Source organism: Bos mutus, chromosome 3, assembly GCF_027580195.1.
Source record: "Bos mutus isolate GX-2022 chromosome 3, NWIPB_WYAK_1.1, whole genome shotgun sequence".
Classification (NCBI taxonomy): Eukaryota; Metazoa; Chordata; class Mammalia; order Artiodactyla; family Bovidae; genus Bos; species Bos mutus.
In genome coordinates, this window is record NC_091619.1 from 57,475,927 (window position 1) to 57,501,256 (window position 25,330).

General features: G+C 37.2%; 1 protein-coding gene and 1 long non-coding RNA gene across 3 annotated transcripts in view; one reads left to right on the forward strand and one right to left on the reverse strand.

The window, feature by feature from the left end:
• Positions 1-96: 96 nt before the first annotated feature.
• RPF1 (ribosome production factor 1 homolog) lies at positions 97-16,860 on the reverse strand. The gene is made up of 9 exons (XM_005887415.3): positions 16,627-16,860; positions 15,166-15,222; positions 13,008-13,088; positions 6,628-6,723; positions 5,909-6,062; positions 2,363-2,445; positions 1,751-1,932; positions 1,447-1,573; positions 97-900 (listed from the first exon to the last, which is right to left on the reverse strand). The coding sequence occupies exons 1-9, from the start codon at positions 16,852-16,854 to the stop codon at positions 859-861; spliced, it is 1,050 nt and encodes a 349-aa protein (XP_005887477.1). The 5' UTR covers positions 16,855-16,860; the 3' UTR covers positions 97-858.
• The window catches only part of LOC138987236 (uncharacterized), a 13,530-nt gene continuing 4,852 nt past the window's right edge, over positions 16,653-25,330 (forward strand). For both annotated transcript variants that reach the window (XR_011463686.1, XR_011463687.1), the window contains exons 1-2: positions 16,653-16,855; positions 19,511-19,606. This is a non-coding gene — a long non-coding RNA (uncharacterized lncRNA). The remainder of the gene's footprint in view (positions 16,856-19,510; positions 19,607-25,330) is intronic.

Below are 25,330 nucleotides of genomic sequence, written 5' to 3' on the forward strand. Positions count from 1 at the left end.
GTGGTTAAATTTTTAGTGTTCTAACCATTCATCTCATAACTTTATGCCATGTATTTACAAGATTACTAGAGAATTAAAGACTGCAAAGTTATTTTTTTAAGGTCAGGAGAAGGCTGCTAATAATACTAGTTTCTGTTCATGAGTTATTTACATGGTTAACTTTTTAATAAACTCCTTTGTTGGGTGTTACTTCATATTAGGTGGCTCTCCTAATAAGGATAGTAAAGACTAGACATAATTCCATTTTAAGATGTGAGAAAAATTTCAGAGCCTGAGTTAATTCCTGAATGGAGCCCTAGAGTACAATGTAATGAGGTAAAGAAGTACTAAGGAAAAAAGGAACCAAAAAAGTAAGCATCAGTAATTTGTAACTTTTGTTCTTAAGTCCTTAGGAAGCCATCTTGCTTTAAAACTTTTTATCCTTCTTGAAAGGCTTAAAGAAATTAAAACATCTTAGACACCTGGCCCAAAATATGTGTTTTCAGGAAACAGAATTGAAACTATGAATACTAGTCTGATAGAAAACCAGTAGGTTAGGTTACACAGTATCTACCAAAGCACTGTATTTCTCAGCAGCCCACATGTTCCATGAAAGTACAAATGGGAATGTTAGTTTGAATCTTGATTCCAGTTTATTCACAGTTACCTAAAAATAAGAGAATTAGATTTTAGGAAACTTACAAACTCTTAACAAAATGACCTTTTTATTTGCTACATAAATAGTGGTAATTCATGGCACTTGATACTTTGTTCAGATATGAAAGACCGTTTATAAAATCAGTAACTGCCATTTTGAGAAGTCTTGTTTCATAAACTCCAGGCCTGTTCAGCACAGTTTAATACCATCCTCTCAGTCCTTTATAAATGGAATTTTCTTCTACTTGTATCCATTTCCCGGGGCTGGGGAGGGGGAAAAAAAAAGTTAACATTCATAGGTAATAGTGCAAAACATTCTTGGTTTGTCTCTGAGACTGAATTTAAATCTTCAGGTCTGTGTGTGCATATATATATAATTTTAAAGTCAGGCCTATGTATTTTTAAAGTACCATTTTCATTTATGATTTAAAATGATCTCCAAACTTCTCTGTAGCAATAATTCTCAAGCATGCAGCAGAATCATTATAACAGGTTTATAAACAGACTGCTGGCCCACTCCCCAAGCTAGTGATTGAGCAGGTCTATGGCCCAACAGTTTGCCTTTGTAACAAGTTCTTAGGTGATGGTACTGGTCCACCTTTCAAACCACTGATCTTTAGGGATGTTTTAGGTGAACAAAGATTAATCTCTAGACCAGAATGCTATATCAGAGATTAGTTTTAACTCATGGGAATAAATGCACAAGCATAATTTAAGGTATAAATACTCAAAACTTAAAGTGCATGGTTTTATTCTCATTCCATCCTTTTTAAAATTGCCTAAATGGCTTTTCATAGAGTAAGCACATACCTTATGGACCCATTCATATTCTCCATATTTAGAATCAAAGGTTCCTTTCTGAAGAGATCTTAATTTTAAGGTAAAACGTGGTCCAAGTTCCTGAATTCCCACTTTCTTTTCGCTCTTGAATATGTATCTTAAAGAAAAAGAGTTAAGGAAGTCAGTCTGAATGAACCCAACTATTCTTCTTTAATATGTCAGTTTTAATTTCTCATCTACAGTACTTGTCAGAATACATTGGGAAACAGGTTTATATAGCAAACGTGTTTCATAATTGAAGTCAAAGTCCAAGGAGTTAAAGCACTTTACTCACCTGTGAAATCTGAAGAAGATATAATCCCGTTGATTGTGGAATGTGGCAACCTGCCTTCCAATAAACTGAGGATTATGGGGAAAGAGAGATGCAAACATACGTCCAATAGAATGACCCAGTCGTGTTGTAAAATTGTTCAAAATTATTTCTGGTATGTGTTCTGTTGGGTCTTTGCCTCTTCTCTAGAAAAATGATGAAAAGTCACAAGAAAGTAGCAAAAATACATCTCATTGCAGTTTGAAGTTTTAGAATTTACATGACATTGAAACATTTTAGTTATCTTAGTGACAAATTACATAGATAGCCTCTCTGATCTGGGAAGATCCCACATGCCGTGGAGTGGCTAAGCCCATGCGCAATTACAGAGCCTGTGCTCTAGAGCCCTTGAGTCACAACTACTTAAGCCTGCGTGCCTAGAGCCCATGCTGCACAAGGAGAGAAGCCACTGCAAGAAGCCAGTGCACCACAACCAGAGAAGCTCCCACTCACCACACAGCATTACAAAACCAAGCAGCCCCACCCCCAAATTAAATCAATTAATCTACAGATTACAGCATATACTAATCATACTGTGAGGAGACCGGTGCCAGTCAAGGAATGCATAAAACTCACCTTAATTTCTTTACGCAAACGAACACTGCTCATTTTAAAGTGAGCAGTTGGGCCATTGGGCAGGTGACTCAGAATTAATCCATCTGTTCAAAAAGCTAAGGACACACTGAACTCTGTAATCTAAACTTTAAGCTGTTTAAATAGTCCTTTGTATGCCCGAAGGCTCCTAAAATCTGTAGGTAATTCACCTATCAGGTGAATAAGTGGGTGCATGTATTCCTTTGACTTGATTTTCACACCATACCCAAAACTCAAAAGACATAAATCAACCCGAATCTTTCAGAAAGACAGATTATGTTAAGCACTGAAGTAAACGAAAAGAGCTAAAATCCACTACTATAATACAGGAATAAGGATAAGATTCTAGCATAACTGTAGCACCACAAATGGAATATAGTCTGTATATACCTTTCATACATTTGTAAGGCCAGGATATGCAGTTTTGAATATCCCCTAAGTCCAGATACATCTTCTGGAAATCAAGGTTATTAGTGTTCTCAAGAGACAAGGTCTTAATTCTTGGGACTACTGTACTACAGTTTAAAATCAACCAATTAATTAACCACTTACCCTACCACAAACAGAATTAGGCTATAAACTGTAAATTACAAATGAAATATAAAATAACTACCTACAATCAAGGCTAGCTGCCCAAGGGCTTTAAAAGTTTGGAATGCAGCTCAAGCCTTTGTAGCACAACTTGATTCTTTCAAATACTTAACCTTAAAAGGAGGTCAGAACTAGACTTACAAGTATCTGCACACAATATAAGTTTTATAAAACAGATGTTGCCATCTTTAAAAGACATCAACATTCTCCCATTCATTTATTAAATTAGAAACTATGGTGGTTATCATCTTCAACTTCTTCCTCTCCCACCACCAGATCCCATTTATTGCTTTTACCTTCATAAATTCCTCACTTCTATAGCTGCCTCTTTTACCCCAGGTGTTACTGTCTGTCTTATTTGAGGTCCTTGAGATTTTTCCACCCAGCTTAGGAAAACACTATCCTGCTTGGTCTGACTTCTTTCACCACTTCAAGAACATCTGTCTCCTAATATAGGCTAATCAAGTTGGATTTAGGCCTTGGTTCTGTAAGTAATAAGCTATGGGACTCGGCTGTGCCATTGTATTTGTGGTTTCTCATAGCTTCTTATGTGCTAAGTGAAAAACTAGATGCCTTGATAGTTTTGCCAGCTATAGGTAGTTTGAAACTACTCTCAACAGACTCATCTATAAAAACATCAGCATAGCACTCAAACTGCGGCTCTGCACTACCCTTTTATTAATAACCTATCTCTACATCGTTTCATAACTGGTAGACACCGACAGTCTCTCTAATACACCATAAACATTAATCCTATCGTGTGCTTTTTGCTTATGCTATTTCAAGTATCTACAATATTTTACTCATCAATTAAGGCCTGCTTCAAATGCCATCTCTTTTTACAGTCAAAATTAAGCTGTAAATATTCTCAGCTCTGTTACTATAGCACTTGTCATTTGAGTTACAATTACGCAAATGCCTTTCTTCCCAATGAATCCATTAACTCTAAGATCTACTTCTGACAGATACTATGCCTACTACACAGCAGATTATTAGTAAATATTTGAATACTTCCCTTCGCTTCAAGGTTTGGCTATACTCATGAGGTACAGCCAAAAGTATTTCTATATCATTTGTACTACAAAAAAAAAATCATAAAATCTTAAGGGGATTAAGAGAAGTAGAAGTCATTTAACCTAAATCAAGGCTTGAATCTTTTCTAGAAATTTCCACTAAGTTGTGGTTTGTGTCAAAAGAAAGTACAAAATCCAAATGTATCAATTCCTAAGTACCTGCACTGTACAAAAGGCGTTACTTATGTTATTCCTAATCTCTAACACAAACCATGCCACACAGGACTCATCCCGATTTTCAGTCATGATTTTAGCAATGAAGAGTTTGAGAAGGGTCAGGAAGATTCATTCAAGTGCTACACGGCGTATCTAAACTGGGGTGGGATTATACCTGAGTCCTAGACCTTAGCTGGTAATTTGCAGTCAGAAATACATAGAGGCATTTTGTCACCACTGATGTGAAAGTTACTTTGTTATGACCGACTCAAAGGCCAGGAATGTAAAACACCCTATATAAGCTGCTCTCTACGTCAAACTTCCATTTAGAAATAAGGAAGAGGAAAAAAGTGAAAGTGAGGAAGTACTGCCCCAAACAGAGGAACAAAGGTCTTGAAACCTCATTGCGGGGTGGAGGTGGGGACAACATGTTTTAAAAGGGCAGGGATTACTATCTTCAAAGCAGATCTCTTCTGGAATAGATTAAGTATTCAAGAGACTTTTTTTCTAAACTCACAATCCAGCCAAATTATAAAATGACTGACAATACAAAGCTAGTTCAGTCTTAAAAGTCTCTGAAAGGCAACTGGTACAAGGGGATACTTAGAGAAGGAAATGGCTACCCACTCCAGTATTCTTGCCTGAAAAGTCCCATGGACATAGAAGCCTGATGGGCTACAGTCCATGGGGTCGCAAAGAGTCGGACACGACTGATCAAGTGGATGTCTTTAATTAACTTATACTGAAAACAATAAACACCATAAAAGTTATTTAGATGGAAAAAAATAGATTGTGGACCATTATTTTTTAAAAAGCAGTATTTGTTGATTTTTTTAAAATGTTATCCTGGCAGCATGGAAGTACTATCCCCATTGTTTATAAATCCTTAGTAATTTTAATAATTTTGACATTCAGTTGGCCATCTTTAAAGTTACTGAGTTCACAGGCAATGAGTAAGTAAAACAACATCAATGACAAAAACAAATCTAGGCATCCTTTGTATGATCTCTTATCTCAAAATAGGAAGAAATACCTAGGGTTGAGGTAATACATTCACCTTGGATCTGAGAATCATAGTAAAAGGACAGATTATTCTTGGTATCTGAAATACATAATATGGGCCCAAATACCTACTTCAAAAATGCAATATTGTGACACCACTTCTGGCAACACAAAATCTAGCCATATCAAAATAGTTGCAGATCCCCAACTGGGAGAGCACCTTCATGCCTCTATCTTTTCAGTTATATTTTTGCAATAGGTATTCTTCCTCTGCCTTACCTCATTCACCCATATCCACCTAGACAGGGTTTAGGCGTCTTTTTCTGTCAAGTACTTCTTCCCTAATGTCCCCAGGGCAGATTTTTACCAAAGTTTGTACTGTATACTCTATTTCCCTCTGTAATTGTACTATCTACACAATATTTTTGTTTGTTTACATATCTATTTTATCCTACTAGATTATCAATTCCCTGAAGCTGACTTTCTCTTGTTTATCTTTTACTAACAAATAATGTCTTGCTTATAGCATGTCCTTAACAAATGCTTGCAGAGTGAAAAGGAAAAATCAGTTCAGAGTCTGGAATAGAGATCTATAATTCTCTGGTTGAAAAAATTATGTTCTAAAAGTTTTTCTTATTCTTTTAAATATATCTTAAAAGGGGGTGAAGGGGAGACAAGAAAACGCCTTAAAAAGAACAAAGGATACTTGGTATTTTACGATCTTCATTAATAACAATCAGGTCTGTGAAATCTCTTGAGATGCACTGTGGAATAATTTTTTTCAGAGCCAGTCCTCTTCTGTAATAAACATGCGAATTTGGAATAACTGTAGAGAGCTGTTCACAGAGTCGTACTGTTCTCTATAAAACAAAATAACAAAATCCTCAAAAATGAAAAAGAATAAAAATCTAAGTGGCATATATTTATAAGGAAAGAAGTAATCATTATAGTGTTATTAATAGAGAGCAAGGCTAGGGAAGAATGAAATCCAGTTTCATCCTCCATCAAAGGCTGATCTACCTAAAGCAGTCATTCTCCACTAAGGACAATTTTGTCATCAAGGGATGTTTGGAAATATCTGGAAACATTTTTGGTGGTCATGACTGATGGTAGTGGTAGAAGTTGGCTGCTATGGGTATCTAGTGGATAGAGGCCAGAAATGCTGCTGAACATCCTATAATGAACAGGACAATCTGAACAATAAAAAAATCCAGCCCAAAATGTTTACACAGTGCTGAGGCTGAGAAAGCCTATCATGAAGAATCACACTTGGTGAACCTACATCACATCACCGATATATTTAGCTTATTTACAGACATTACCTAAGGCAATTACTAAAAATTTAACTCTTCTGAACGAAGTTATTTTAAATAACCTATGTAAGAAAATTAAGAATTCAAGAACTATAGTAATTGATATGTTTACCCCATGAGGTCTATCTGATGTAGTGATGAGAATCTTGGGAGAAGTCTGTCTGTTGAAGTAAGAAGCAAATTCATCTGTAGCTTCATCATAAGCAACCTGAAAACAGAAAGAGAGATAACTTTACATCAAACACTACTGGGCCAGCATTTTACAAGCAATTCTAGTAGGATTCTATAACACTGGGTATCTAGCTGACTCGTGATTTAAAGAGGGCCCAGGAAGGTCAGGTTAATGGCAACATGAAGAGGTTGGATAATTTTCTAGATGAAGAATACTAATATAAAACTGGAAAAAAAAAAAACTGTCAAAAATAATTTCAAGAAACTGAGATGCATTCATTCTAGAAAAATGGATCCATTTGTGGGCAAGTAACATCAAGAATCTTGCCTAGAGCTATTCCATTTCCCGTATCAACCTGGGTGGTGAAAACAGTAACTTTATCAACTTCAGGACTAATAGTAAGCGAGAACCAGCAATCCTGGATCCAGAGGTGGTAGACCAGAATCGAGGATGGGCAGGTGAACTTGGCTTCGCCAGTCCAAGGTTACAGGCCTAGTTCAGGGTAGGTGTAATTCTGCCAGAAATTTAAATGAGCGCTCTGGAAGTGAAAAAATCGTAGACAAATTGACATAATCTCTCCCCAAATCCTTGACTGACAACTAAGCTACACATAAGAGAGACCTGAGAATCCAGTGCACATGAAAGACAAGGGAAACGTGAGAAAGGCTGCAACTTTGAATGCATTCCTCAATCCACACGCACCGCAGTTGGCAGAGGGTATGTATGTCTTGGGCGCCCAAGGTTTCACAATGCAACCTCTACCCAAATCAGTGGCTGACCATTGAGTCACACAAACACAGGGAAAAATCTCTAGGAAAGAAGGTTAAAAATAACACAAATTAAGCAGTAGTGTAATGCTACTGTCAGAGAGATTCCAGTTTAAGTCCAGACAAGTTACTAAAACAACAACAAAAAAATCAATAACCTGTAAAAGAAAATAAAAATAATCCAGAGTTACTGCAATGTTTTCCAAAAGTGTCCAATTTTCAACCAAGATATTAGATATACAAAGAAACAGAAAAGTATGATGTATAATTAGGAAGAGAAGTCAATAAAAACTGACCGAATGGGTCCAGATGGTGAATTTAGTGACAATTTCAAAGCCGTCATAACAAATATATCCAAGGAATTAAGGAAAAATACAGGCTTTTTTAGCCTGTAAAAATATTGTAAAATAGATCTAAGATGCAGAAAAATCAATAATCTTGAAAACAGATTACTAACGATCCAATCTGAAGGATGGAGAACACAATCATAGCAAAAAGAGCAAAGCTGCAGAAATGTTTCGGATAATGTTAACCATTTCAACAGTGTGTTAAAAGGAAATCCCTCAGGGACAGAAGATGGCAGAAAAAAAAAATTTCAAGAAATAATGGATTAAAAACTTAACTGACAGGTCCAAACTCAACAAACATTAAGTAGAATTAAAAAAAAGAACAATACCTAAACACACCAGTGTCAGACGGTAAAAGCCAAAAAAACCCAGAAAATTTTAATAAATCATGTGCAGGGGAAAAATGTAATGACAAGAAATAGTGAAGGTCAAAATTCAATGGAACAAGTTCAAAGAAAAAAACAGGTCAACCAAGGATTCTATGTCCCACAAAATTAAAAAAAAAAAAAAAGGCAAAATAAACGCTTTTAAAAAGACAAAAACTGAGATAATTAGATCTCAGACCTGCTATAAAAACAAAGGCTTAAGAAAATCCTGCAAGGTGAAAGAGAACAATACTGGATGACCCAGAGGCAGGAAAGAAGAGGACTGTAAACAGGTAATGCTGAAGGTAAACATGAGACTTTGCAGGCGTGTTTTGTGTGTAAACTCTTTAGATTGTGATAAATCATTCTCCAGAATAGACCTTATGCTAGGACATTTATTCAATTGAAAAGGACTGAAATGAAACAAAATATGTCCCAGACCACGATAAAATTGAATTAGAAATCAGCAGCAGAAATTGGGGAAATCCTCAAATATTTGGAAATTAAACAATATACTTCTTGAAAATTGTAAGCCAAAGAAGAAATCACCAGAGAAAACAGAAAATATCTTCTACAGAATGAAAATGAAAACACCACAAACACACCAAAATGTATGGAAGGTGGTTAAAGCAGTGCTTGGGCGAACACCAGAGTTTTATATGCTTATATTAGAAAGAAAAAATAAAATCAATAATTTAAGCTTCCATCTTAGGAAGCTAGAGCAACTAAAACCCCAAGTGAGTAGAAAGAAAGAAAAAATAAGGATTGGGGGGAGGGGGGCAATGAACTAAAAAAATACAGCAAGCAAGAAGAAATCATCTTTCATTAGAAGAGGTACTCAGATATAGATGATGAAAGAAATGCATCTTAAAACTTGTGGGCTATAGCAAATGTGAATTTTATGACCATAACTGCTCATCATAAAAAGATGAAAATGGAGTTAATCAAATAAACAAAAATAGAATAAACTCAGAGTATAGAAGAAATAATAAAGGTAAGAGGAGATATAAGTGAATTAGAAAACATTTAATAGAGAAATAAAATAGTAACTTGAAAAGAATAACAAAACAGGTATGTCTCTGGTGAAAGCTCAAATAAACAAGTTTAGGAATGAAAATGGTATTACTTCAGTCTCACTCATGAGCATATTCTAAACAATGCATTTAACAAACCAAAACAAAATTTTAAGAAGATAAAACACCTTAACTAAATTGGATTTACCCCATGAATAGAACAGGTTTAACACTAGAAAGTCCATTTCATTTATTAAATTACTGAATAAAGGAGAAAACTGGATATTCATCTCAATATTTTTGCAGAAAAGTGCATAAATTATCTTAATATTTGCAGGAAAGACATCTAACTTTCTAATTCATTCATTAAACAAACAAAGCAGCAAAAAAAAAGAATGGAATTTCCATAACTCATAAGGAAAATCTACCACTAATGACACATGCATTAATGATGATACACTGGAAGTATTCTTTAAAATTACTAACACGGCAGAGAGGATAATACTACTTTTTAAAATTTATTTGACATTATGGTGCAGTTCTAGCAAGCACAAAAGAAATTGTTAATGGTTTGAAAGAAACAAAAACATATTTGCAGAAATGATTACCTAAACATCAAATGAAACCATTCAGAAAAATTATTAGCGAATTCTGATTAAAAGATCATGATTCAAAAATCAATCTCATTTTTGTAAATCAGCAAATCAAATAGTTTTCAGAGAGATGTGATTTATACTAATAAGAAAAAAATATGATACCCAGGAATAGTTCTAACAAGATTTATGTGTATAACTTGTATGAAGAAAACAATGATATTCACTGAAATACATTTTCAGTATTTAAAGGCCCCGTGAAGCAAAATTAGAGGTACCAAGCAAACATTTCATGCTAAGATGGGCACAATAAAAAACAGAAATGGTATGGACCTAACAGATGCAGAAGATATTAAGAAGAGGTGGCAAGAATACACACAAGATCTATACAAAAAAGATTTTCACAACCCAGATAATCACAATGGTGTGGTCACTCACCTAGAGCCAGACATTCTGGAATGCATAGTCAAGCGGGCGTTAGGAAGCATCACTAAGAACAAAACTACTGGAGGTGATGGAATTCCAGTTGAGCTATTTCAAATCCTAAAAGATGATGCTGTGAAAGTGCTGCACTCAATATGTCAGCAAATCTGAAAAACTCAGCATTGGCCACAGGACTGTAAAAGGTCAGTTTTCATTCTAATCCCAAAGAAAGGCAATGCCAAAGAATGCTCAAACTACCTCACAATCGCACTCATCTCATACACTAGCAAAGTGATGCTCAAAATTCTCCAAGCCAGGCTTTAATAGTCCATGGACCACGAACTTCCAGATGTTCAAGCTGGATTTAGAAAAGGCAGAGGAACCAGAGATCAAACTGCCAACATCCACTGGATCATCGAAAAAGTAAGAGAGTTCCAGAAAAACATCTACTTTTGCTTTATTGACTACACCAAAACCTTTGACTGTGTGGATCATGACAAAATGTGGAAAATTCTGAAAGAGATTGGAATACCAGACCACATGACCTGCCTCTTCAGAAATCTGTATGCAGGTTAAGAAGCAACAGTTAGAACTGGACATGGAACAACAGACTGGTTCCAAATAGGAAAAGGAGTACGTCAAGGCTGTATAATGTCACCCAACTTATTTAACTTATATGCAGAATACATCATGAGAAACACTGGGGTGGATGAAGCATAAGCTGGAATCAAGACTGCCAGGAGAAATATCAATAACTTCAGATATGCAGATGACACCACCCTTATGGGAGAAAGTGAAGGAGAACTAAAGAGCCTCTTGATGAAAGTGAGAGAGGAGAGTGAAAAAGCTGGCTTAAAACTCAGCATTCAGAAAATTAAGACCATGGCATCTGGTCCCATCACTTCATGGCAAATAGATGGGCAAACAATGGAAACAGTGGCAGACTCTATTTTGGGAGGCTCCAAAATCACTGCAGATGCTGATGGCAGCAATGAAATTAAAAGATGCTTGCTCCCTGGAAGAAAAGCTATGACCATCCTAGATAGCCTATTAAAAAGCAGACACATTATAGTACTGCCAACAAAGGTCTATCTAGTCAAAGCTATGGTTTTTCTAATAGTCATGTATGGATCTGAGAGTTGGACTATAAAGAAAGCTGAACACTGAAGAATTGATGCTTTTTAACTGTGGTGTTGGAGAAGATTCTTGAGAGTCCCTTGGACAGAAAGGAGATTCAACCAGTCCATCCAAAGGAAAAAAGTCCTGAATATTCACTGGAAGGACTGATGCTGAAGCTAAAACTCCAATACTTTGGTCACCTTATGTGAAGAACTGACTCATCTGAAAAGACCCTGATGCTGGGAAAGACTAAAGGAGGGAGAAGAATGGGACAAGAGAGGATGAGATGGTTGGATGGCATCACAGACTTAATGGACATGAGTTGAGTAAACTCTGGAAGTTAGTGATGGACAGAGAGGCCTGGCATGCTGCGGTCCATGGGGTCGCAAAGAGTCAGACACGACTGAATGAACTGAACTGAAATAAGATATATATACATACATACATACATATATACTAAGACTTCCCTGGTGGTTCAGACGGTAGAGCATCTGCCTACAACGTGGGAGACGCGGGTTCAATCCCTGGGTTGGGGAAAATCTCCTGGAGAAGGAAATGGCAACCCTCTCCAGTGACTCGTGCCAGGAAAATCCCATGGATGGAGGAGCCTGGTAGTCTAGAGTCAATGGGGTCTCAAAGAGTTGGACACAATTGAGCCACTTCACTACCTACCTACGTGCATATATACTATATATATATATATATATATAGTGGATATATATACACACACACATATAGGGTTGGACAAGAAGTTTGTTCTGTAAAACATTCCGTTAAGATGACACAGAAAACCCCGCATGAACTTTTTGGCCAACCCAATACTACCTAGATTCTGACACTGATCTGATTTTGTATGATTCATACTTTTATATGGAAGATGAAAGATCCAGGAAGAGAACACTCTTGAAGAGAGGGATTTGAGAACGGGAATGGCAAGGGGCATCTTTCCCTCACAGCTATCAAAACTTACCATGAAGCTAAATAATTAAGAAACTAAAGAACCAATCCAGTGACAAGCTACCAAAAAAAAACACTCAGCACACACGGACAACTAATATATCACACAGCACTAAAATTTACTATGAGAAAGGCTGTACTACTTCAAAAATGGTGCTGGGAAACTGGTTACGTAAGAGGGATAAAGAAGGAAGAGTGGAAGAAAGAAACTGATTTCCTTTCTCACTCTAATAAGAGAAATCCGTTTCTGATAATTAAGTACATGAATGTGTTGTAAAACCTTGACTCTTTCACTGTACTGTTGCAAACTAAAGGGAAAAGTGAAAAATTATCTTGAAACCAGGAGTTTTATATGGACACACATAAAAATAGCATCAGATTACCTTAGCTGTCAAAATGTCTAACAAATACTACACATATCTATAGTAAAAATTTATAAAACAAGGACTGCTTTTCAAATGACATTAAAAAACACTGGAAATGTTATTGATTAAATGACAAGTTTATCTAAGCATAAAATACCTTTTGAGAAATAAATAATTGACTTTTTCTATAGCATTGTTGGAAAACCCAATTATGAAATGATCTTCAACAAATAATAAGATAACATGCCAGCATTATAGCTAAATCAATCCATTAATACAACTTCACCAGCTAGTACTTTAAACACTGGCATAAGAACAGATAATTTATCAAATGTGATTACCCAAATTTATTTAAGACTTCTAACATTTACCTCTTCATCATTAGGATCTACTATGGTTTCATCATACACTCGCTGGTTGTCAATAGTCTTGGGTACAGGCTTTGGTGGAGCCTAAATAAAAGAAAAAAATGTTAAGTGTGGGAAGCATTTCACATTAATAATTTTGCATTATGCTTGGGGAAGAATAAAAATCTGCAAATAATGCAAAAAGTCAACCTGTTTCTCATTCAGCCCACTGCTACATCAGTCCTAGTAACAATACTGAGTAAGAGGCTTTTTAACTCTCTGAGCACACACATGCACTTACTGGAAGAACTGCTGCCAGGATAAAATGGCTTAAAACCAGGCAAAAGTGGCAGAAAGAGAAAACCGAATTCAAGATGTAATATTATTCACAAAGATGAAAAATATCAAACATAACAGAAAAATTACAAAGGTACATATTTAGGTAGCTTTGTTCGAATACTTTCAGAAAGCTATTCAGAAATATCTAACAAAGGCTACAAATCTGTATCTTTCTGCTGAACTAGTAATTCTAGTTTAGAGAATTTCTGGTAAGGACAGAAAAGGGGAGCAATTTATACAAAGAAATATGTATAATCACTATGGTTAGAGGAAATGAACAGTAAATAGGGCAAATGTCCAACAACAAGATGATGACTACAGCATCGCCAACTGAATGGAATACCGTTAGCATCAGCAATCACACACACTCCGCTTAGATCAAGAAATTGTGTAAATGAAATTCTAAGGAGCAAGAACACAAAACCATAACCATACATGATTAAAACTAATCTAAAATACATGTACACTAACAGAGATGAATATGACCTGACAAACTATTTAGGAATTCTTTATTATTTTAATAAATAAATATTAAGTTTTAAGTAATTTTTTAAAAAGAGGCAGTTCTAGATCATCTATCAATCCAAAAACAAGAATGGTGATATTTTCAAATGGTGATCAGCATATTAATTTGCTGTAACTAACTGATTACTGAATTAAAAAGAGACTAACACTGCTTGATAGGATTTTGCAGGTGAAAACAGTCTTAATATTGGAATTTCTTGTGATTTAATCTAATACCATTCAAGAGAATTCACGAAAAAGTAGTATTTAGTTTGTATACAGTATATGTATATAGTCTGTATTTTTCCGTTCCTCACAAATGCTTATTATTACTTGGTACTCCATCTTAAGTTAAGAGATGGGAGGAAGGGGGGAATTGAACATTTAAAAAATTTTTCAAGTATAAAATGCAACCTAGAACTGTAAATAAAATGAAAATAACTTAGCTGTGCAGTAATGCAGAAGCATTCAATAGTTCTTTTTAAATTTTTCAATAGAAAGATTTCATTTTTTGTCAGTATCACAAAAATAGCTAAATCCTTTCTTGATGCTCTCTTCTTTGCCACAATCCACTCAGGTGTCTCACCTTCCTCCTACTCCCCATTCTCACTCTTCACAGGTTTATACCCTCTGTGTCAGCTCTCATTCTCACACATCCCAACCCTACAACAGAAGAGGCCCTACCATGCCTTTCTTCAGCCTAGCATAATAAAATGCCTTTGCTTCAAGTCTGAAGAACCCCAGTTACAGGCCTATGGTGGGGATCTTCTCCATTCCCAGTCAGGGATAATGTGTCTCTGCCTCTCAAACACATAAAGTAAAACAAGCAAGCTGGAAGTATATACACCATTTTGAAATTTTGAAAACATGCAAAATACCACTACTACTGTATTTACTGTTTATGCACACAAACATAATAAAGGAAACAAAGAAAGTGCATGGGAATAATAAAAAGCAATTTCATGATTTATTGTTCTTTTTTTTGACCCTGCTTCGGGACAAAGGGATTTTAGTTCCCCAATCAATCGAGGATCAAACCCTTGCCTCCTGCAGGGGAAGTGTGGAATCTTAACCACTGGACTGCCAGGGAAGTCCCAATGAGTGGTTGTCTCTGGAGGGGAAAGCAATCAGAAAATACCACATTAGACACTTGAACACTATTTATGAATGCATAATTTCTTGAGTAAAGGATAGAAAGGGGTGTGCTGTATTGTTTTTACATCATTTTAAACATTCAAAATATTTCATAATAAATTTTAAAATAAAGTGATTCAATGTAAATATCAGGGAACATTCCTTAATACAAGATATAAAGCAGAGGACTAAAAATTTTATTTACCTTATCACCAAGAGCCTCTCTCTCTTTTTTAAGTTTTTTCTTAGCTGCCAATTTCTCCTAAAGGATTAAAAAAAAAAAGAACAATATTGAGAAACTACTATTTACATTGCAAACACATAATGAAATTACTAATGCTATGAATATTTAAACTGACCAGTCTTAGAACTGTATTAAAATAAACATCCAGATTTAGATTTTCACACCCAAGTTATTGTAAACCAGATAATCTTGCTCCCTCAAAATAATCTAAATTGACAAATTTGAATATTTAAAATTTCATTAGCTTTATCTTTTACTCTAAAGCCTCAAATAAAGTGAAAGTGCAAAATGTATACTAAACAAGTTAACAAGCTTTTGTTATTTTGCATTCCTAACAAGTTGCAACCTAAAGAAACTTCCGGCTAATCTGGTGGCTTCTCTTGAAAAGAGCTAAAAATAATGATAATGAGAATTTTCACACTGTTTACAATAAATCCATTATTAGCTATTCAAACATTTTATAATCAAAACATTATTTTATTATTCAGAATCTGCAGGATGTACTGTAAATCTGTAACTTCTGGGGACCTCTGAACAGGATGCTTGACACACAATATAAAAAATTTCTTTTCCCTAGCGCCTGTTGATCCTCAATCCACCAGGTCTCCGATTAGAAATTACAGACCCAAGAAATCTAAGACACCCTTGCCCCATACGTGCGCACCAAAATGGATTTTTTGTCCCTTCCAGGTACTCCAATAGCACTTTGTCACCTACGACAAATAAGACACTATGCAGGGCCTTAACAAGTCTAGCAAGAGGCAGCAGGCAAGTAAAAAGAATATTGTGTATGAATTTCCGCGATATGCAATAAGCAACTTGCTTCAAAGCGTAATTTAACCACAAGTAAGCACCGTGACTTTGGGCTTTATCTCTATATGTTTACCTCCTAGATTTGTAGGACAGTGCGGGAAAGAGTAAATCCAATTTCTATAAACTTTACAGTCTAACTTCGGTAAGAGCGGCTACAGCAATCAGAGAAGGATCATTTTGGATGTTTGTACTGCCTGTATTGCAGATTTTAGGCATTAACCAACGTTAGGTTGACGAGGTAAATCGGAGACCATGATTTTTGCCTTTTAACTCTGGCGGGTGGGGGCGGGGGGCAGAGAAGCCAGGCAGGAAAGTAATTTTTAATACTAGGAGAGCAAGACTTCTTGCTTTCTTTCGCAACCGAGGACAGCAGAGCTGACAAGGAAAGCAATCCTTGCTGCTCAGACGGAAAGCTGAGCCGAGAGTGTGGTAAAAATGAGGGTGCAGGAACCAGGGCAAGGTTGCTTGGCCCCTACCCCTTCCGGATTAATAAGCGCCGCCGGCGACCCGGGCAGGGGTGACCACGCATGTGCATCATCCAGTCCGCCCAACCCCACTGGCTCCAGAGCGACACGGCGCACGCGCCCTGGCGACTACGCCGCCTCATACCTTCCGCTGTTGCTGTTTCCACCGCGTGAACATTAAGTGTCGCCGCTGTTTGTTCTTAATTTCCGAAATGCTAAATCCTGGAGGAAAGGCAGCCGTCTTTGGGGGTTGGACCCCGCTTTCCGTCGTCCCATCCTCACCGACTGCAGCCTCCTGAGATTCTTCAGTAGCGGCTTTGCGTTTCAGGCCTTTCTTTCCGCTGCCGCCGCTCTTATCTCCGGCTTTCGCCATGGTATTTTTGCTCCTTGTGGTCTGTACGGAAACGGAAGTAGCTTCCTCTTCCCACCCCCGTCCTTAAGCTAGTATTTCCGGGGTCGGGAAGTTCTTAAAGGAAAGTGTATGTTTGCTGAGTTTTATCAGTTTAAGGAGGTGCTGAAATTTAGGCTTGAGGAGAGTATACGGAGCTTGCCCAGGCGTGTGAACTGTGAAATGAATTGCTGAAATCCATTATTGACTGTTATCAATGTGAGAGCCCTTCAAACCTAAGTGTTAGTTGCTCAGTCCTGTCGGACTCTTTGCGACCTCATGGACTGTATGTAGCCTGCCAAGCTCCCCTATCCATGGAATTCTACAGGCGAGAATACCGGAGTGGATTGCTATTTCCTTCTCCAGAGGATCTTACCCACCCAGGGATAGAACCTGGGTCTCCTGCATTGCAGGCGGATTCTTTACCACTGAGCCACTATGGCCTAAGTACAAAACAATACAGAATTTACATTCTACTAGAAACTAAAATGATCTCCCAAATAATTACTGTTGTAAGCTATTAAATATGCATAGTGTTGAGGGGATAAAGGGATGGGTTACAGCTCTTAAATAGGATTCTGAGAGTGGTCTTAATTATTGAGCAGAGATTTGAAGGGCATATGGGTTTCCCTGGTGGTTTAGGGGTAACGAACCTGGCTGCAATGCAGGAGACCCAGGTTCCATCCCTGAGTCCGGAAGATACCCTGGAAAAGGAAATGGCAACCCACTCCAGTAGTCTTGCCCCAGAATTCAAATGGACAGAAGAGCCTGGTGCGTTACAGTCCATGCAATCGGAAAAGAGTGGAACACCACTTAGTGACTGAACAGTAACAACAAATGGAGTATACAGTGCAGTTATCTGGGGGAAGAGCTGTTAATATGAGAAAAGCAAAGCTTTTTATCTAGGAGAAAAGCTGTCCAGGCCAAGGAAACGTTCAGCTCCAAGGCTTCAGTCAGTAGCGAGCCTGGCTTGTTCAGAAAACATTGAAGCCAGAGGTCAATGAGAGAGGAGAGTAAAGGTGGGCAGGAGTGGGCGTGGGAGGTTAGGGTGACAGATTGTGTAAGATTTTGTAAGGACTTTGGCTTTTATGTGAGATGCAGATTTCTTGGAAGATTTTGAATAAAGGAATGGTGTGATGACATATTTTAAAAGCATCACTCAGACTCTTCTGAGAGTAGACTGTAGGGGAGGGAAAGTGACAGGAGGGGAGAAATGAATGTCTTGAACCGGTGGTTCTAATATTGGTGGTAAGAGGTGAACAGATTGTTTTAGGAGGTAGAATTCCTGACAATTGAATGAAAGGCGAAAGAGAAGAGTCACAGATGACTCCCAGATTTTTGACTGAATGACTGGAAGGTTGGAGAGAGAGGTATGGGCTGGAGATCAGAACTGGGGAGTCATCAGCTAATGGATAGTAATTCAAACTGTTATAGTGAGTGTAGATAAAGCACTGAAATAGAGAAGAGAATGATGGACTGTACCCTGAAGCAGTCTCACATGAAGAGCTAGAAAGAAAAGGAGGACCTAGTAAAGGAGAATGAGAAGGAAAAATCAAGAGAGTAGCGTGTCATGAAAGCAAACGTGTTTTCCCAGTGATTAAATTTTGCTATATTCCTCATTCTAATTTTAGGAAAATGACCTCCAAACAATCTTTTTGGTTTACTGTCAGCAGTTGATTTTCAAGAAATTACCATAATTTCAAGTTGTATGTTTCAATATTGACATTGGGTGTTTTGATAGTCTAATATTTTGGTTTCCATCCTTCATTTTCACCTTTTCAAGTTCTTTCAAACAGGATATTAAAGATACCAAAACTGTATTTTAGAATACAAGCCCCACCAAAACCTTCTACCAAGCTACAAGTCTAGAATTGTGATTAGAAAACAAAACCTGTCTGTTTAGATCCAAAACTGGATTTGAATTATACAGTACAATAAAAAGGAAAAAGTAGTGTGGAGCTAAAAAGTCACTAGCCTACAGGTTTAGCTTCAAGTAGTCATGAAAATATTACTTGACTTATTTAAAAAGGAATAATCAGATTGTAATTGAGGTGGGGGTGGGGCAGCAGGAGGAGACAGACCAACCTTTATCTAAAAAACAGACTGAAATATTTTGGAAGTCTCTTCTAGTCTTAATATTTTCTGTCTCTCTACATATAGTACATTCTTTCCTTGTAAAAATAAAATAATCCTGAAGTGGATAACTGTCTTTATTTATTTAGAGGTGCCATACATGAGCTGTTTATAGAGGCTGCCTTCATTGCTTATTGCCTTCCTTACTTGTTGATAATGATGGTTGTATGAGTTGAATAAAATGATTTCTATGATCAGAATAGAATTCTTATCTGGAAGAAATCACAAAAGTGTTGACCAATTCAGCAAAAGTGTGTTTAATACTACTCAAATGAATAGGGAGAGCAAGTGTGATGGAAACAGTGGGCTCTGCGTTCAGATCTGTGTTTAGATTTTGATTCAGTCACGTAGATGCTGTAAAATCTCAGTTAAATCAATAATCTCTCTGAGCCTCATTTTCTTCATCTGTTAACTGGGCTAATATTACCACATAGTTTCTTTGGATAACGTACATTAAAGAAACATACACATGCAATAAATGCTAACTAATTATTTTTATTACTTCTAGATCTAGAGGCTAAACCAAACATTGTTGAGGAAAAAAGACATCATGCTTGCCCTCAAGTAGCTTACAGTTTGGAAGAAGATAAAACAGAATTCTAGTGTAAGTATTCAGTAGTGTTTGATGTTGAGTGCTCCTTAGTTTGAGGTCCATTTCTTCCATGCACTTCTTTTCAGTAACTGCCTTATTGTTTATTATTTGCAGGGCCTACTCCTAATAGAGTATACATTATTTTAAAATAACACACTTAATTTTGATAGTTAATAACTTTTTTTACTTGATATGTGAGAATACAAATATACATGATATTCCAGAATACCCTGGAATACAACACATGGACACCAGATGAGTTCAGTGATCCAAACAAATATAACCTAAGATTCTGCTGAGAAAATTTGATCTGTGTTTACAGTATGACTTAAGCTCTTTACATAACAGAAACCATTCCAAAAGTACAAAATATTAGTCTATTGAATGAGGAAAAAGAAATACAAGGTTTAGGGATAAAAATTTTTTTGTTTACAATGTGCTATAACTATTTAAGAAACACAAAGTAATAAATTAATGCTCTCTGAGCTTGAATTATGTCATTCAGTTTGTTAATGGTTAAAGAAAAACCAAAATAGAGACCTCATTTTGAATATACTTTTAGACCAAACACTCATATAACTAAAACTTTTAAACGGTCCAGATTTGCCTAAAGTCTGACTCTGCTCTAAAACTAAAACAGCTTTTTTCAGGTCAATATGACCTTATAGCTTCCCAGTGAATTGCTATAGACAGTTAAGCTTACACAGTGCTGCTACCATATAAAGACTGTAAGTTTCTAGTAACCAGTCACACACACAACACACACACACAAATGTGCTCCCTCATTCATGCTTTTTAAACTCAGCTGTCACTGCTGCATGCTGAGCTTCTAACCACATTTCAGCTCAAAATTGCCCTGTTTTGAGCAGTGTTTCTTGCTCAATAAAATGCTTATATCAAGTAAAGCTCTCCAAATTTTCTTTTGACAGGACAATAGAACTATTACAGAGCTAGTTTCTCATTTGTGAATATTTCCCTAGTATCCAAGACCTGTTTTTGGCAATTAAATTACTTATCTCATAGAAGTTTGAGAAGCCTCTTTTTTGTTTATTGTATACCTTAAATTGTCTTAGTGACTAATGAAGATGGTAGAGAAGTTATTACAAGAATTCACAGTGTCAGTACAATTCTCAGGATGTCAGCTCTCCTTTGAAAGAAGTTAAAAAAGTCAATGAGTAGAATGAATACAGTTTTGTGAGGCGATATTAGAGCCACACACACTCCTACCCAAAACTGAATTAGAATGACTCAAATACGATGACTTCTCAAATACTGAAAACCTGCAGATTAACTGTTTGGTTAATACTGTCATCTCTATGTACTGCACACTATGAAATAGACATAATGCATATCCTGGCCTTTCCAGAAACCAGAAATATATTAGGAAACCAACAGTTTTCTTCCAGAAGTCTTTATAGATTGTAATAATTTCCTTGAGACTTTTAACGTTTTTTCAGTAGACACTAAACTTGGCCATGATGGTGTTGGATGGAAGGACAGTCCTCACTTTATGTTCTGAGTAGTCTTATCCTTAGCATTCCTTGGTGACTCAGATGGTAAAAGCATCTGCCTACAATGCGGGAGACCTGGGTTTGATCCCTGGGTTGGGAAGATCCCCTGGAGAAGGAAATGGCAGCCCACTCCAGTATTGTTGCCTGGAAAATCCCATGGACAGGGGAGCCTGGCAGGCTGCAGTCCATGGGGTCGCAAAGAATCGGACATGACTGAGCGACTTCACTTTCACTTTCAAGGTGGGCTGTTTGCATAAACAGGGTTTTTTTTTTTCTTTTTCTGCCTGCTAATATTTGCAGAGTGCATATAGTTCCACCATATCAGAAATGTTGATACACATTTCTGATCCTTAACAAGAAAAGTAACACCACAATAAAAATCCAGTTTCACTAAAATATCATCTCTTAAAGTGATTTCTACTGCACAGTTGCACTCATCTCACACACTAGTATGGAGAAGGAAATGGCAACCCACTCCAGTGTTCTTGCCTGGAGAGTCCCAGGGACGGGGGAGCCTGGTGGGCTGCCGTCTGTGGGGTCACACAGAGTCGGACACGTCTGAAGTGACTTAGCAGCAAAGTGATTTCTTGTTTTTTGAGTTCATCACAAAAGCTTTTATTTATATTTTTGTAAGGTATTCAGTGCTTCTGGATGATATTTCTGACTATGGAACAAGCATAAATATAATTTAGAAATCAGCCTGGCATGACTTTTGTATATCTGAGTATTTAGTATTCTGTTGATTGATTCATTCAACAAATATTTATTAAGTCATACTTAATGCCAGATCCTCTGGCTTTTTTAATATATGTATTCATAGAATTAAAAAACAAAAAGCAACTCCCTGTTCTCAAAGAATTCCAATGGGGAGAGCCCAAGTACAGAATCAAATCCCCAGAGTATGAGAGGTTCTATGACCATTACCATGTTTTATAATCAAGACCAAATTTCTTCTCACATCTTCTTCAAAGAACCAGATTAGGTGTATTTGTAAGTCACTTGTGGCTCAGATGGTAAAGCATCTGTCTACAACGCGGGAGACCTGGGTTCAATTCCTGGGTTGGGAAGATCTCCTGGAGAAGGAAATGGCAACCCACTCCAGTATTCTTGCCTGGAAAATCCCATGAATGGAGGAGCCTGTTAGGCTACAGTCCCTGGGGTCGCAAAGAATCGGACACAACTGAGCGACTTCGCTTCATTACTTCACTTACTTGTGGTAGCTCAGAATATATTTTCCATATCTGTTAACCCATGTGTTGTGATTAGATCACCCAAAGCAGAGATACAAATATCAATTGTTTACAACCAATACTGTTTATTTTCCGCCACGTTTATGTTCTAATTTTCCATTATCATAGCATTACAATGTGATGTAAAATATATTCTACTGTTACCATTTCACAAAATATAGCAAGCATTCTGTATAATTATCAGACACAAAAATGAAAGCTGATAGAAGCGTAGTCCTCAGCTTAGGCTGAAGTGAAGTGGAGTGAAAGTCACAGTCGCGTCTGACTCCTTGCTACCCCGTGGACTATACAGTCCATGGAATTCTTCAGGCCAGAATACTGAAGTGGTTAGTCTTTCCCTTCTCCAGGGGATCTTCCCAACCCAGGAATCAAACCCAGGTCTCCCGGATTGTAGGCGGATTCTTTACCAGCTGAGCCACAAGGGAAACCCATAGCTTAGGCTAGCAGTTTTTAAATTTTTATCCTTGAAAATTATTGGAAAAAAATTTTTTAAATAAAAAGCTTAAAAGAATTACTGGGGACTCCAAAGAACATTTGTTTATATGCTTTATATCTATCAATATTTACCATGTAGAAAATTTTAATTTCTTCAATTTTCTTAGAAAAAATTTATTTAAAAATGATAATAAACCAATTATGTGTGATATACACACTTTATGAAAATACATATATTTTTCCAAACAGGCCAATGAGAAGTGACATTTTACATGCTCTGCAAATCTCTTTTATGTCTGACTTAATGGGAGATACTGCATTTGTATCTAATGTCTGTGTTTAACATATTGTGGCATACCATTTTGGTTAAAGAATATAATGAAAAATCTGGCCTCCAACAGGTCTTTGATTGGAAAAGGGAGGAGTGTTTAAGAACTTTAGCAGATAGCCAAAGATGTTCTTTTTGATATTACATTAATATTTGACTAGTAAGTTTTTTAAAGATTGAAAGTGAATGAAAGTCCCTCAGTTGTGTCCAACTCTTTGTGACCCCATGGACTGTGTAGTCCATGGAATTTTCTAGGCAAGAGTACTGGAGTGGGTAGCCTTTCCCATCTCCAGGGGATCTTCCCAGCCCAAGGATCAAACCCAGGTCTCCCACATTGCAGGTAGATTCTGTACCAGCTGAGCCACAAGGGAAGCCCAAGAATACCAGTGTGGATAGCCTATCCCTACTCCAGCGATCTTCCCAACCCAGGAATGGAACCAGGGTCTCCTGCATTGCAGGAGGATTCTTTACCCACTGAGCTATCAAGAAAACCCTGAATTTTAAAGATTAATTGCACCGTATAATCTAAAATCATATCAACAAGCTCTTTATGTTCTGTTACCTTAAAATCCATTGGTCTCTTTTGCATTTTGAATGGATCTTTTACTGATGCATGATTTTGTAACATCATGCATTCATTGGTCATCTGAAAAATATTGGTTCACTGAGTTATGCATTTCTTCTATACGTTGACACACTCTTTATACAGTATCAAAAAAAATCACAATGTTGAAATCACTACTAGTTTCATCAGAGAAGTCCTCTGGTACTAGTAAGTTGTCAAGCTTACAGTAGTGAATAGTTTTCTGAAGTTCTGCTTTTTTTGAATAGGGGTTTCTTTTGGCTCCAGGTTACTGATGGTAGTGCCCATAATGCAATGCAGGGTTAGAATCAGGGAATTAGACTTGTGAGTAGTGAGGGCCTTTTGTTGATGTATACCACCCAGGGCTAGGCCATCTCACTGTTACCTTTTTTCATCTGTGGACCCCTGAAGGTGGCCTGACTTTTCCATTGCCACCATTAGTTAGCTAGAGACACCTTTTCATTCACCTGAATATATTCTGGGAGTCTAGTTATAGAGGCAGTCTGAGGGGGGCTTTGTGGGGGTCCTTCTACCCTATTCAGGATGCATGCTACCATCCCAGCTGTGATGGATCCTCAGGAAGCATCTTGGGAGACCCACAGTTTATACTATTAGTTGATTCTGAGTAAGGTTTCTCTTCCAACCCACTATGGAAAAGAATGCATTTTCATAGCCAGTCCTCCTCTTCTTGAGGCAATCAGCAAACCTTTTCAATTTTTCTGAAGCTTCCTTTTTTTTTCTCTGTAGCAACCAGATGAAATAGATATAAAAGACTCCTTATCCTTTATCCCTTTACATTCTAACAGGGATGATAAGGTCTGATAAGTTCTTATATATTGTTGGTCATTGGCTAAAACTTCATTTAGGGGGAATAACAAAAGTCAGTAGCTTTCCTGGAAATTCCATCATAAGAGCCAGGAGGATCTCTGAGACAGAGACAGTTAAGGAGATGGAAGAACAGTCTCAGGAACTGAAGACATGTTCATGAGATGAGCATTCATGGCAGTGACCTGGGCAGAAACTGCAGAACTGGATTATACTCTTGTGTATTTTTTCCCTAGGTCACTCCTACTTAGTAGATTAACTAGGGTAAAAAAGTAGAGATTAAAGATAAAAGACCCCTCAGTAAGTGACCAGATTCAAGAAGTTTCCACCGTGTACCAGTGCACTCTAGGGAGATTTTGTTGACTTAGTTTCCCTACAATTATCCTTTTATTCTAAAGACTTGGGTTCAGGATGCAGATTTGTATATTCTGAAACTTGCCTTAGTCAAAGGCATTATTTCTTTTTTTGTTTGTTGGTTTTTTCTCTCTTTCTTTTTAAATTAGAGTATAGGTGGAGAAGGCAGTGGCACCCCACTCCAGTACTCTTGCCTGGAAAATCCCATGGATGGAGGAGCCTGGTAGGCTGCAGTCCATGGGGTCTCGAAGAGTCAGACACGACTGAACGACTTGACTTTCACTTTTCACTTCCATGCATTGGAGAAGGAAATGGCAACCCACTCCAGTATTCTTGCCTGGAAAATCCCATGGGTGGAGGAGCCTGGTAGGCTGCCGTCTATGGGGTCACCCAGAGTCGGACATGACTGAAGCGACTTAGCAGCAGCAGCAGCAGCGTAGGCGCTTTTCA

What these genes read in the sequence shown, in the direction of transcription:
- RPF1 (XM_005887415.3), bottom strand. Translation starts at nt 16,854, where the DNA reads ATGGCGAAAGCCGGAGATAAGAGCGGCGGCAGCGGAAAGAAAGGCCTG. An exon ending in GTTTGCGTAAAGAAATTAAG is followed by an intron (nt 1,933 to 2,362) that starts GTGAGTTTTATG and finishes TCATTTTTCTAG; the next exon opens with AGAAGAGGCAAAGACCCAAC. An exon ending in ATCTTCTTCAGATTTCACAG is followed by an intron (nt 1,574 to 1,750) that starts GTGAGTAAAGTG and finishes TTTTTCTTTAAG; the next exon opens with ATACATATTCAAGAGCGAAA.